This window comes from Ziziphus jujuba, chromosome 2, assembly GCF_031755915.1.
Source record: "Ziziphus jujuba cultivar Dongzao chromosome 2, ASM3175591v1".
In the NCBI taxonomy this organism is placed as follows: domain Eukaryota; kingdom Viridiplantae; phylum Streptophyta; class Magnoliopsida; order Rosales; family Rhamnaceae; genus Ziziphus; species Ziziphus jujuba.
Window position 1 is genome coordinate 8,037,044 of NC_083380.1, and position 14,222 is coordinate 8,051,265.

General features: G+C 29.7%; 2 protein-coding genes across 2 annotated transcripts; both read left to right on the forward strand.

The window, feature by feature from the left end:
* Window positions 1-2,049: 2,049 nt before the first annotated feature.
* Window positions 2,050-4,264, forward strand: LOC125422469 (scopoletin 8-hydroxylase). The gene is made up of 3 exons (XM_048474241.2): window positions 2,050-2,764; window positions 3,388-3,739; window positions 3,847-4,264. The coding sequence occupies exons 1-3, from the start codon at window positions 2,265-2,267 to the stop codon at window positions 4,087-4,089; spliced, it is 1,095 nt and encodes a 364-aa protein (XP_048330198.1). The 5' UTR covers window positions 2,050-2,264; the 3' UTR covers window positions 4,090-4,264.
* Window positions 4,265-7,949: 3,685 nt separating this feature from the next.
* On the forward strand, window positions 7,950-10,966 carry LOC125422468 (scopoletin 8-hydroxylase). The gene is made up of 3 exons (XM_048474240.2): window positions 7,950-8,526; window positions 10,037-10,388; window positions 10,611-10,966. The coding sequence occupies exons 1-3, from the start codon at window positions 8,015-8,017 to the stop codon at window positions 10,857-10,859; spliced, it is 1,113 nt and encodes a 370-aa protein (XP_048330197.2). The 5' UTR covers window positions 7,950-8,014; the 3' UTR covers window positions 10,860-10,966.
* Window positions 10,967-14,222: the final 3,256 nt, after the last annotated feature.

The window sequence follows — 14,222 nt, forward strand, 5'->3', positions numbered from 1 at the left end:
AAAAAAAAAAAAAAAAAAAGAAGAAGAAAAAACTGAGTGTATTTGACTCCAGTTTGCATTAGTTATATGTTGAATGTATTATATATATATATAGATATATATAGGCACTATATATATTTGTCTGGTGATTAAATAAAGGAGGGGGAAAAAAAGAACCAAAGTAATTAGTTGAGGATAAGAAGCAGATGTATGAAATGTGTTCGAAATATAATCCAAGGAAAAATGATTCTGAAAGTGTGTTGTTATTGATCGAAATAGATGTAGATGGTTCGTGAATAACTAGCTCACTAATTTTCTTACTATTTTGTACCAAATTGTGGAATCCAGCTACTCCTTATTGATCATCATATAATCTATTGGATGGAGTTTTGATTTGAAAAGCATTTTTTTTTCCCCCTAAATACCAACAATTTTCATCATCATCATCATCTCACTTTTCACAATGCCATGCTTTTTCTCGGACGCTTTTGGATTAATTCAAACCTGCCATTAATATGCAGTCCTTGCACTGGGTTTCATAATAATAATAATAATAATATATATATATATATATATATATATCTGAAATACATCAAGTGCTGGGAGTACATGATTAATAAAAACGGCTTCTCCCTTTGTTTGTTTGTTTGTTTGTTTTTATAATTTTTTTGAGATGAATATTGCAATCTGTTATCTTTAATGACAATTAACAATTTCTATAGCAAATTTTTATTCGAATAATTAATTTTATTATTATTTTATTTTAAAATTTTAATTAAAAGTAAACATTTTAATAATAACCATTTAAGTTATCATATTATATATAAATAGTATTACTAATTATTTATCAATAATAACAAATAATATACATATATATATATATATATATATTTTTTTTCTTTTTCACAGTAGAAATGGGGTGGCTAATTGAGGCTTGAAATTATTGCTGGAAAACGAAAGCGTTTTTTAATCTTAACTTTGGTTCTGAGACTGACTCCTGATAGATTTCCTGATAGATTTGGGCCTCTAGCACGCCCCACCAAAATGGATGGTTCGATGGGTTGCAGACCCTACTAACAAACGTGTTGAAAAACAATGAAACTACACTCGGGCTCTAACAATGCAGCCCAAATTTTTCTCCTGCATTCATCCCTCATTTCGAATATATAATATATATATCTATATATTTGGGTAAATCATTCCTTATTTTGAATTGCATGCACTCTTTATATTTATTTATATTTTTTACAACTCAATATGGGTATTAAAATATTAATTTGAATGAAGTAAGCTCCTTTCCACACAACAAAATTTTCACTACAGTGCTAGGCAAAAATGTATTATGTTTGCAGGCAAAAGAGTAAGCCACAATTCATTCAAGGTGAGCAAAAGAAAATTAATGCTAAAATTTGAAAATAAATAAATAAATAAAGGTTATATATCATATAGTTCTTTAATTTTCATTTTCATTATCTTAACGTTTTTTTTTTTTTTTTTTTTAAGTTATGTCTCAAAATTAGTCCACACTTGTAAGTGACAAAAATTGACTCCTTCCAAGCCCATTCAAAGGAAACCGAAATTGACTCCTTCAAATATGGTTTGGGAAACGTTCCATGTTCAAAGCGTAAAAAGCCTCTTATTAGCAGCAGATGATGAGGACCGTACTTGTTCCTGAAGAATTTGATTACATAAGTTCAGATCCATTTTATGTTTGCTAGAACAACTAATTCTAAAGTCCAAATAAATAAACTATAATATAGTTATATTGGAGTGGGGCTGCTAGTCCTCACTATGTGGCAATAACACGGTAGAAAAAAGGCATTGATAAGAATTTTGGTCTTCTTTCCATCTACAATTTTCTTTTCCCATTTGTTTAATTTCATCGTTTTACACGTATCGATGTCATTGTTTTGTTTAGTTAGAAAACGAAAAACAAATCAAATGAGAGAAATGACTTAGAAATCTATCTTTACCATGACTTCCAAACGAAAACTCTAAATTACTTTTAAATAATGGGTAGTTGGCAAATGGCACTGTGGGGGAAAAAAAAAAAAAGTTGGGTAATTTGCATTATGTGTAAGAAAAAAGTTAGATCTACCAAAATGTGAACTAAACTTGCCTTTCTTGGGCTATGTAGTTAGCTGCTATATAAACTGTCACCTTGGCAAAGCAATTTCCAACATTGATAACCATATAAGCTTCTCTTCACAACCCACAACCCACCCACCCCAAAATAAAACCAAAAAAAAAAAAAAAAAAAATCTTAATTTGTTGTACACGCACAAATGGGTCCGAATTTCAATGATGCAAACTCACTCTTCAAATTTGTAGTCCAGGATGGAAATGGAGTTAAAGGCTTGGTAGATGCAGGCCTATCAAAAGTACCTCACCAATACATACAGCCACCGGAAGAGCGTATCGAAAAGCAAAGTGCAAGCTCTACTGGGCTCTCACCCATTGACTTGTCGAAGTTGGATGGACCTGACCATGACAAAGTGGTGGAGGAGATCATTGGAGCTGCTGGAAATTTAGGGTTCTTCCAAGTTGTTAACCATGGTGTTCCTTTGGAGTTGTTGGAGTCTCTTAAAGAATCCGCTTACAGTTTCTTCGGACAAGAACCCGAAAAGAAGGCAGTTTATCGGAAAGGTTCGAGTCCTAGCCAGAACGTCAAGTATGGGACTAGCTTTGTGCCTGAAAAAGAGAAGGCTTTGGAGTGGAAGGACTATATCAGCATGGTTTATACCAATGATGATGATGCTCTTAGTTATTGGCCAAAGGAATGCAGGTAAGCTCTTTATATCTTGTAGTTATGATATCCATATTTTGGATTTGCTCGTAAAATTAATGAAAATCTAAATGTTCTAAAATATTTTGGAAATAAAATAAGAAGTTGTTGTTGAAAGAGATGTTAAAAAATTCATATCAAAATAATTTTCAACATCACATTCTAATAGTAAACTATATTATTGTTTTGGAAATATACAATTGTAAAAAAAAAAAAAAAAAAATGATATCAGAAATAAAAATAATAATAAAATTATTAGCCCTGTTTTGCTTTTTAATGGTGCTATTGTGGAAATAATTAATTTTTGTACTAGGCTATTAATAATGCCCTTTCTTGGCTAGGGGCCAAGTATTAAATTCATAAAACACTGGAACCAGATTGGGGGCCTCGTTAGTCAACTGTGGTCGTCAGCTGACTCTGTCTTTGGTGGATACTGAACATTTAAACCAAACAAATTATATTCTGTAGGATACGAATGACAGTTAGTTTTGACCATGTACAAGTCAAAAGATTTGCCATCTGTTTTTTTTTTTTTTTTTTGGATTAACTATCTTGTCTTTTTCCATTTTTTGGTCATAAATTAAATTAAATTCATAATGTTTTTGACATTAATTGTACTTCAGGGAAGTGGCACTTGAATATCTAAGGACATCACTAAACATGGTGAAAAAAATACTCCAAGTTTTGATTGCAAATCTTGGAGTTGCGGAAGAAGATTCAAACAAAACAATTGACTCGCTCATTGGGTTGAAGATGGTAAACATGAATTACTATCCCAAATGCCCTAACCCAGAGCTCACTGTTGGGGTTGGTCGTCACTCAGACTTGGGCTCCTTAACAGTCTTACTACAAGATGGAATTGGTGGTTTATATGTTAAACTTGAAGAAGACAAAAATGGTAAAAACCAAGGAGGGTGGATAGAGATTCCTCCTATAAATGGTGCTTTGGTCATTAACATCGGTGATACTTTACAGGTTAGATATTAATAAAAGTATATAAACCATTTTTTGATCTGCATAAGCTCGCTTAATCTTGTTGATAATGATTACTAAACATGATTGTTTTTATGTGGTTTTGTTAGATACTGAGTAATGGGAAGTACAAAAGTGCTGAACATAGAGTACGTACCACAAGTACCAAATCCAGAGTTTCAATTCCGATATTCACAATTCCAAAACCAACTGAGAAGATTGGACCACTGCCTCAGGTGGTGGAGAGGAATGGTCTGGCTCGGTATAGAGAAGTGGTATTTGAGGACTACATGAAGAATTTCTTTGGGAATGCTCATGATGGAAAAAAGTCTCTCAATTTTGCTGAGATCTAATTAGCTATTAACTTATAGAAGTTTCGTATAGTTTAATTTGATATTAATTTCTTGTTCAGCTTAAATATTAATTTGTTTATTGATTCTGCTGTGCTATAGATTTTTACCACAGACACGCTGTCTACTCATTGTTATAATGAGAATAATTCGTCAATAAAATCAGTTGCCTATTTGATTTATTGTTTTTTATTTTCTCGTTATTTTCCTTGGCTAAAATAGTAAAGGCAGCATTTACTCTCTAAATGCATACAGTGAAAAATTTAAAGTTGAATATTTTAATGCAAATTAAAGTTCAATTCACAAAGGTAGAACAAAAACAATATAATATTTGAAAAGATAATATAAAATGGCATTGCGTTTTTAAAAGGAACAAAGTAAGAGCGGCCCAAAATGTGTTCACAATTACCAAGTCAAAAGGGAAAGAACTGCAAGATATGAGACTTTACTCTAATAAAACCTTTTTGTAGTGCTAAATTGTTTTATGTCTTTAATATTGGTATCTGAAAGTCTTTAAGAAGATATTGTGTTATAAGAAGAGTAGATATAGAAGACTATAATCACCAAAAAGAAAAAAGGAAAAAATGGAAGAGTAGAAGACTGTTAGATCTTTGAATGGTAAAAAATAAACAAATATTCATAGCAATAATTCCAAATACAATCTCAAGAAATTATTTTTTAATTTGTAATTTTATTTTTTATCCATAGGAATTTCATCTACTAAACTTCGGATTTAGTAGATGACTATAAAAACAACTTGGTTAGTATGTATAGGGGAGGCCCACTACAGTGCATAATGTTAAGAATTTTTTTTTTTTCATATTTATTTGTGAATTCCAACATTTTAAAACCTATATAATTGTTTTCTCACCAGTACGTAATAACTGATTCATTGTTATTTATCAAAAAAAAAAAAAAAAAAAAACTGATTCATGGTTAGGTATAAGTTGATGTAAACAGATCGTGGGGACACAAATTTTCTGGATAAGAGAGACATGTTGTTATAATTGGCAGGATAATGTATTTAAATTATATCGATTATTAATGTGTAGCAAAAAGAACACACTACACTGTCTCCCAGCCAAAGATTTAAACCCAAAAATAAAAATAAAAAATAAAAAATATCTCCACCCACATATAGACAAATGTTATGTTGTGCATTATTTATTGGTCGTCACCAAATGTCAATAGTTCATTCAATCATATATTATATCTATTTTATTTGCAAGCCTGTGAGCTGGGCCCGAGCCCTCAGCAAAAAAATACAGGCGGCGCGGATGAGTTGTCGTTTTATGGTGATTATAAAAATTAAATATATATATATATATATATATTTACAAATTTTGACTGCTAATCTTGGAGTGTCTATATATATATATAAGACTCTAAAGCGATGTTAGACACCGTCATTGGGCAGAAGATATAGTAAACATGAAATTTTTACCCAGGGCTCACAAAGACATTCAGACATGGGCATTTTGACAATGTTGCTACCAGATAAAATTGATGTGGTTTATATGTCAAACCTTGAGGAGGACAAAAATGGTGCCTGGTAGATTCATGGCGTTAAAGATGGCTTGGCTAGTTACCATTTACTAATTGCTGCCTTGGAACGGTCAATAATTGTGGTTTTCAGCCGACGCTTGGTGGTCAACAATTAAAACAAAATTAAAAATTAAATAATAATAATAATAAATTCTTGAGGGTACAACGCTTGGTTTTGACTATGTCAAACTCAAAAAGATTTGTCATCTTTTCTTCTCATTTATTTTTTTATTAAATAAAGAAATGACAACTAATTCTTTTTCTTTTTTTTCTTTTTTTTAAGGTTAGAATCCATGATATTGAGATATACTAATAAGATATCAACTCATACCAACTGTGTCAACACTATTTCAAAACTGATTCATATATATATATATATATATTTAAGGATATTTTGTGCCAACCTTATTTGACTTCTAATTCATGTATAAATATATTCTTTTGTGGTCATAAATTGTGGTGCTACAAGTGGTAACCATAGATATTTCTAAAGATTCATAGTTCCATTACAAGAGATTTTAATTTTTTGAGGTCTTGTTTGGCATGAAAGTTAAAAGTAGTTTCTGATTTCAAAAATTATCTTTAAAAGTGTTTGATTAATTTTTAAAAAGTGTCAAAAGCTGCTAGAATCAAAACTAATAGAAAATGAATTTTTTAAAAAGATAAAAATAAAAAAAAAGTAAAAGCATAAATACAAATTATCAAAATTATCATTTATTTTAAAAATTTAAATTATTAAATAAAAATTAGATCAATATATATTTTATATTTTCTTCAACAATATATGTTATAATAAGAATAATTTCGTCAATGAAATCTGGGGCCTACTTGCCCTTTTTATTCTTCTTCTTCGTCCTTTTTTTTTATTGGGAAAAGTGTCATTTATTCTTTCAAATGCAGAGGAAAATTCAAGTTGAATATTTTAACGCAAATTAAAGTTCAATTCAACAAGTAAAACGAACAAGTTTTGCTATTTGTTGGAAGCATATAATTCTTTTAATTTTTTTAATATTGCAATTCTAATATTAGGAGGTGGCCTAATTTTAATGATAATCAATCAAATAGAGACTTGCTATTAACTAGACAACAGTCAATAGTGTTGAATCATCAATAACTATAAATAGCATTCCTCAAAACAAAAATTTTATAAATTTGAAATATAATTAGTATAAAATGGGATAAAATAGGATTACGTATATAAGAGGAATAAATTAGTGGCCAGATATGTATTCACAGTTACGGGTCAAAAAAGAACTAATAAGGAGACTATCAAATATTTGAAAGGTAATAGATAAATACATAGATGAAGACTAGAAAAAGATATTTATAAAAACTGTTTCAAACATGTTCTCAGTAAATCAGTTTTAATTTCGCACTACTGCATAATATTTTAATGAGCTAAAACTCTCTACATATATGGCCATCCACATCATTGAAATTAATACATATATATATATATATATATATATATATATATATATATATATATATATATTTATTTATTTATTTATTTAGTTAACCAATCCCTTCCTCCCTCTCGTGAATAACTTTCTCTGCTACATGCATAGTTTGTTTTGGTTTGTTTTTTTGTTTTTTGTTTTTTTTTTTCTTTTTAATACCGATAGAGCATTCTTGTTAATTCAAGTAGAAATCAGTTGAGTGGGACAATAAAAGCTAACCACTGCCCATTTGGTAACGTTTTCAAAAACGATTTTAATGAAACAACTTTTATGAAACAATTTTTATGAATCAATCCTGTAAAATGAAAATGGTAAATTCTATTTTGGGTTTTTTAGAATTTAAAACCATATTTGGTAGTATATTAAAAAAAAATTATGACAATAAAAATGATAAAATTATAGTAAATGTAAATTTCATCTACATATGTATGGTAAAGAAAATATTTGTTTTTTAAAAATAGTAATAATTACCTATATTTTTGTCTAATATATGTTAAATATGGTATATATCTATATAAAATAAATATTCTTATACTTAAAAGAATAAATATATCCATATTATTTTATATATTTGTTTCCAAAAATTTTCAAATTCATTTAAAACTTCTTTTAGAGGTTTTATAAATTTTCCATATTTTAAAGAATGTTAGAACTTTTTTCCAAATTCAAAATTTCAAATAAAGCTATCCATGTTGTACAACAGGCTTCAAAAAATAATGATAGTTGGCCAAATTATAATATTATATAAGAAAAAGTTGATACCAAATTCATGTGAATTTATATATATGGATATAATATACATATATATATATATATATATATATATATATATATCACTTCGGCACAACAATATTTACACCATTAATATCCTTAACCACTAAGCTCGAGTACCCCAAAAGAAAATTTCTAGCCGTATACACAAAATGATTTCAAATCTCAGCAACGACGCAAACTCACTCTTCAATTTTGTTGTACGAGAAGGCAATGGTGTTAAAGGTTTGGTTGATTCAGGCCTCTCTAAAGTTCCTAAACAATACATACAACCACCAGAAGAGCGTATAGAGAAGGAAAGTGGAAGCCCTCCTCCTGATCAGCTAATTCCACCTATTGATTTGTCAAAGTTAGATGGACCTGATCATGATCAAGTGGTGGACGACATCATCCAAGCTGCTGAAACTCTAGGGTTCTTCCAAGTTGTCAACCATGGCGTTCCTTTGGGGTTGTTGGAGTCTCTTAAAGAGTCCGCTTACAGTTTCTTCGGACAAGAACCCGAAAAGAAGGCAGTTTATCGGAAAGGTTCGAGTCCTAGCCCGAACGTCAAGTATGGGACTAGCTTTGTGCCTGAAAAAGAGAAGGCTTTGGAGTGGAAGGACTATATCAGCATGGTCTACACCAGTGATGATGATGCTCTTTGTTCTTGGCCTAATGAATGCAAGTAAGATCTTCTATAACCAAATATCATTTTTTCATATATATATATATATATATATAGTTGGGGAAAGTGCTGGACAAATTTTGTTTTTAGGTCCTTGAATTGCATGTAATTAGGCACCCGTTGTATATAAAAAGGCAATGAGTACGTTTACTCTGAGGTTTTCTAGACAAAATTTGTTTTGGATTTCCTACTACAAAAATTTATATATATGAATACTATATATATTTGGAGATGAAATTGATAGGGATGGGAATATATATATATATATATATATATATGTATACAGAAAAATAATCCATATTAACCAGCTATAAAGAGATAATTATTATAGGATATAAATTGATCTAGACAAGTTCCGGACAAAAATTTTCTGCATAAGATATGTTATTTATTATAGTTGACAAAATGGTTGTACAAATTACATTAGTTAATTATTTATGTGTGAACTAAAAAACAAAACAAAATATATATATATATATATATATATGTGTGTGTGTGTGTGTGTGTGAAACCACCATACCGTCCGATTGTCTCCACCCACTTGTAGACAAATGTTATAGATGTCTTGTCTAGACTGTCTCCAACCTATATATATAGACAAATGTTGTATATGCTATTCGCATTGTGGTCTTCAATTACAATCATGTCAATATCTCTTTTATTTATTTATTAATCTTTTATATTGAGGAATGATGATTTAAATTTGAAATCGTTTTAAAAGAAAACAATGGTTTTACAATCATTAGTCTAAATAAAAAAAAGGAAAATGAAAAATAAAAAAATTGATCCAGAATTTTATTGAAGAGTTAATTAGTTATATATTACTTGAAAAACAAATTTAGCATGAATTCTTTTTCTAGTTGATTTGCTTTTGATTGTTAATATATTCCGTTATTATATGACTGGCATATTTGGTTAAACGCCCTCCCCCCGTGCGCGTAGACAAGCAGTCGTCTTTTTCTGGTGATTATAAAAATTAAAATAGCCAATTAATTAAAAATTATAAATAAAATAAAGAAATCTATTGGGTATATTGATAATTACAAGCATATATGCATATATGATTCCGGGAATCTAATCCATATTTAATTAAACTAATTACCAATATTTATTTAAAGAGTTTACTATATGTCACCATTAATCACCAATAAAACTATTGTTGATATGGCAATTGCTAATTTATTCTTTTTAATTACATATTATTTTTTATCCTTGAAAATTGATTTGGGAAAACAAAAATTATTTTAGATAGCCTTTTGAATTGTTAAATGTTTTTTTAGACAGCTATTTAAATTGTTAAATAGCGTATAAATAATACTATTTTTATTTGAATTATTACAATGATCAGTTCATTTTAAATTATAATATATTTTTTTATGATTATTGACTACATGTCTTTGTCAAAAAAAAAATATATATTATTAAATTTATTTAATTAATTTGCAAGCATGCATGGAAGTCTCAATCATGGCCATTAATTGATAAAGTTTATAACAATTTTCTTTTTCAGAAAAGAGGCACTTGAATACCTAAAGACATCACTAGATATGGTAAGAAAAATACTGCAAATTTTGATTGCTAACCTTGGAGTGTCCATAGAAGACTCAAAAACAAAGATAGACTCACTCACAGGAATGAAGATGGTGAACATGAATTTTTATCCAACATGCCCTAATCCAGAGCTCACTGTTGGTGTTGGAAGACATTCAGACATGGGCACTTTGACAGTGTTGCTACAAGATGAAATTGGTGGTTTATATGTCAAACTTGAGGAAGACAAAAATGGTAGAAACAAAGGAGAATGGATAGAGGTCCCTCCAATCCACGGTGCTTTGGTCATTAACACCGGTGATACATTACAGGTTAAATATATTGCTAAGTGTTATGTAAATCATTATTGGTCCGCTTTTATAGCTAGTAACTTAAATATATATATATATATATATATATATGGTATCGAAGTTTGGAAATACTTTATTTTAACTTGCAAATTTAGCTTTTTTAAGTTTATATTGAATAACAATTTTATGATATTATTGTTATTTTTATTTATTTATTTATTTATTTTCGTGGTTTCAATGCAGATATTGAGTAATGGGAGGTACAAAAGTGCTGAACACAGGGTACGTACCACAAGTACCAAATCCAGAGTTTCAATCCCAATATTTACAGTTCCAAAACCAGATGAGAAGATTGGACCACTGCCTCAAGTTGTGCAGAGAGATGGTTTGGCTCGGTACAGAGAGTTTGTTTTTGTGGATTATATGAACAATTTCTTTGGGAATGCACATGAAGGAAAAAAGTCTCTCGATTTTGCTAATCCATCTAATTAGCAAATTAATTACTCTCTTAGTTAATTTTATCCTCTATAATTTGTTATTTTCTGGCTTCTCAGAGAAATAAACGAAAAGCTCTATATCTTGGAGCAGTCTTATAATAATCATTTTAGTGATTTTGATGTGCTAGAGACTTATAGCCCGCTCTTATAATGATATGAAAAATTCCTAATTTCTTGTTTCCTCTTTCACTAACTCATTAAAATTTGAAGGAAAATTATATTTCAATGTTTTCCATTTATTTGTTTTTTAGTTGAAATATCATGATCGGATACATATATAAAATCAATTTAATGTTATTATAGTACTTTTCAATTTAAAAACAATACTGATTTTGTACAATTTTAACCCTTGAATCTTATTGAAACACTAACTATATTACTCTATATATCACTTAATCACATTAAAAATTTCTTAAAAAAAATTAAAATCATTTTAATACTCAACAATAAGTTTTACTGAAAACCATAAATAATCCTTAATAAAGAATAATTTTTACTAAAAACCGTATTTAAGAGAAACAAAAAATACTGTCGCAGGGGATGGAACTCATGCAAGAAAAAAACCTTATTTAAATGAAATGCGGTAGATAAAATATAAATATATAAATAAATAAAAATAGATAAAGAGGATTAGTTTTAGTGGTTTAACATCTCTATTTGTATCCATAAGAATACGAGTTCGAGATCGAATCATAAGAATGGAAGAATTTTGGATAAATTGTAATTTAGGTAAATTATTCAAAAAAATAAATAAATAAATAAAAACAAAAAAAAAAGGATTATCCATTAGTGAAAATTTTAGTTAAAAGAATCTCTTATTTTTCACCCCCAGAGGTGGGTGTTCTTGGTTTTTCCCCTTCTTTTCTTATTCCGTTTTATTACACAATAATGGATTTGAAATGGGTATTGGGCCTGGATATGGATCTGACTATGGTCCACTACCACCATCATTGGATTCTCCCAAACCGAACCCGCTACAACATTCGGTTCAGTCAACCATTTTCTTTCCGCTTTAGAATTCCTCTGTTATTTATTTACTTATTTTTTGTTTTCAGAAAAAAATAATTTCAAAAAAATAAATAAATGATAAATAATTCCAAATACGAGTTACTGAATTCAAAAGACTCGGCGGTAAGTTCTTTTCTTTTCAAAAGACCCGGCGGTAAGTTCTTTTCTTTTTAAAGTTTTTTTCCAAAAGAAACATTTTTCCTTTTTTTAAAAAAAAAGATAAAATTTTCTCGATGGCCAAACAGAGAGGGAACAATTTCTTTATTGAGCATTGCTTATATTTTACATGGGTTCAGAGTTCTTATTTCTTTTTGGCCGCTATATCCCAGTTTATAATAGTTTGTTATTTTTCACTACTCTCATGCATACTTTTTGCCTTTAATTTCCATCTATTGCAAATAAGTGTATCATATTTTAGTGTATGAACCAAAAATTTTCTACTATTGATCATGAAAAGTATTCTTTCCTTGGAAAAGCATATTCTTAACTATTTTGAGGCTTATTTTTATTATTATTTTTTTAATTTATCAATTATGATCTAATAATCATGCTTTAAGTGACACATCTATAACACAATGGCATGTTACCTTCTAGGCACACAAAGTCACTTGCCATATCTGTGCGGAAAATGTGCTTTTTGTCTCCAAGGCCTTAAAATGGAGCCAGTGTTTGCACCATTTATGGAAGTCAAGATTCAAAGGTTAGTGTTTCAATTTTATTTTTTTATTTTTGTATATGTAGCAATTAAAATCAAGCAAATCAAATTTGCATTATTTCATATATATTTTATGAAAACTGATTACAAATTTTTAGAATTAAATGACTCGAAGTAAATTCCACTAGAAGTATTTAAGAAAAGAAAATCTGAAATCCCCAGTTTTTTGCTAACTAGACATGATTATTCCTCTTATCTCACTTGTCTTCCTCATGGAAGGATGATTTATATGTTTTCTTAAACTGCTATGACAATTGTCCACATGAATGTAAAAAAAGTGTTCAAGTGTAGTGATATCTTGAATTTGTTTACAAATTTAGCTCTATACATGGTTGAATCTAATGTTTCTGATTAGATATGAAGTCCTTGGGCTACAATAATGAAGTCAACACCTGGTTTAGCAATGCCATTGGTCGACCATGCATTTTGTCACGTTCTTTTCGATCCAATTTATTCTTTTCAACTAAAAAAAGAAAAAAAAAATTAATTCTTTTTATAATACATACATACATACATACCAAAAACCAGAGCCAATGTGAGCCGAACAGAACCAATCCATTTTTGCTCCGAAAAATTCAAGGACTGCCTTTTCAGTCAAAGTCTTGGAGATAGCATGGTTGCTCGAAAATGCCTTTCGAGCTTTCAGGTAATCCCAAAACCTCCCATCCACTTCTTCTACATCCATATTGCTGATAAACTGGACGGTTGATGCGCTGGAAGTGTATACAACCCGCTTCACTGTTTTCGAATTTAAACATTCTTTCAAGATAGCCTATTGCTCCATTCACTGCTCTTTTTCGTTACTATTTCCTCTGGTTCTTGGTCTTCGAAATCAACTGGAGTGGCAACACGGAACACTCCCGTGCACCCTCCGATGGTTGCTGAGATGTGCATCGAAGATTTTGAGACTTTCTGATGCTCCCGGTAGGCTTGTGAGGAAGCTTAGGTCCTTCTTATGCTCTGTTTTTGGTGTCAATGTTCTTTAAAGTCTTAAAATAACCAATATATATATATATATATATATTCCAAATCCCTCCAAAAAAAATATTTTCTAGGACAAATTGGCACAAATGAATTAAATTAAAATGCAAAAGAAAAACACTCATTGTTAGACTCTAATACAAAAATACCCACATTTAATTTTTTTTTTTTTTTTTTTTTGGGGGCCGCTCGCTTGTTAAAATAATCAAATTATGATTAGCAAAGTATTTTGGTGTTGCAATTAGCACTTGAAATTAAAATGTATCAATCATTTTTTTACAACCTCAAAGTTGACAGTGAGAAAGTTCCAATAAAGCAGCAACTAAAAAGAAATCCTTTTGTAGTTGGTTTTGACGAGCGAGTGGCTCAATAGAGTGGGATCTAACGGTGGTTCTGACAGAGTAACCATGATGAAGAAGCCTCAAGATTATCCAAAGATCCAATAAACATTGTACCACCTGTTACACATACTCTGCCTTTCTCTGTTGACGTCTGTCTCTCCCTTCCGGACAGTGGAGATGGAGTGGTTCGTATTCATCCTTTGCTTTGAAATGAATATCTGTATTTATTTATTTATTTATTTTTCAAAGTTGTTTTCATTGGTTTGGAAACTATGTTAGAGTTCATTTGGTATAGTCTATGAATGATAGAGCC

Excerpts from the sequence above, each read along its gene's own strand:
- LOC125422469 (XM_048474241.2), top strand. The coding sequence starts at position 2,265 with ATGGGTCCGAATTTCAATGATGCAAACTCACTCTTCAAATTTGTAGTC. Across the intron at positions 2,765-3,387 it reads TATTGGCCAAAGGAATGCAG|GGAAGTGGCACTTGAATATC; the intron begins GTAAGCTCTTTA and ends ATTGTACTTCAG. Across the intron at positions 3,740-3,846 it reads ACATCGGTGATACTTTACAG|ATACTGAGTAATGGGAAGTA; the intron begins GTTAGATATTAA and ends TGGTTTTGTTAG.
- LOC125422468 (XM_048474240.2), top strand. The coding sequence starts at position 8,015 with ATGATTTCAAATCTCAGCAACGACGCAAACTCACTCTTCAATTTTGTT. Across the intron at positions 8,527-10,036 it reads TCTTGGCCTAATGAATGCAA|AAAAGAGGCACTTGAATACC; the intron begins GTAAGATCTTCT and ends TTTCTTTTTCAG. Across the intron at positions 10,389-10,610 it reads ACACCGGTGATACATTACAG|ATATTGAGTAATGGGAGGTA; the intron begins GTTAAATATATT and ends GTTTCAATGCAG.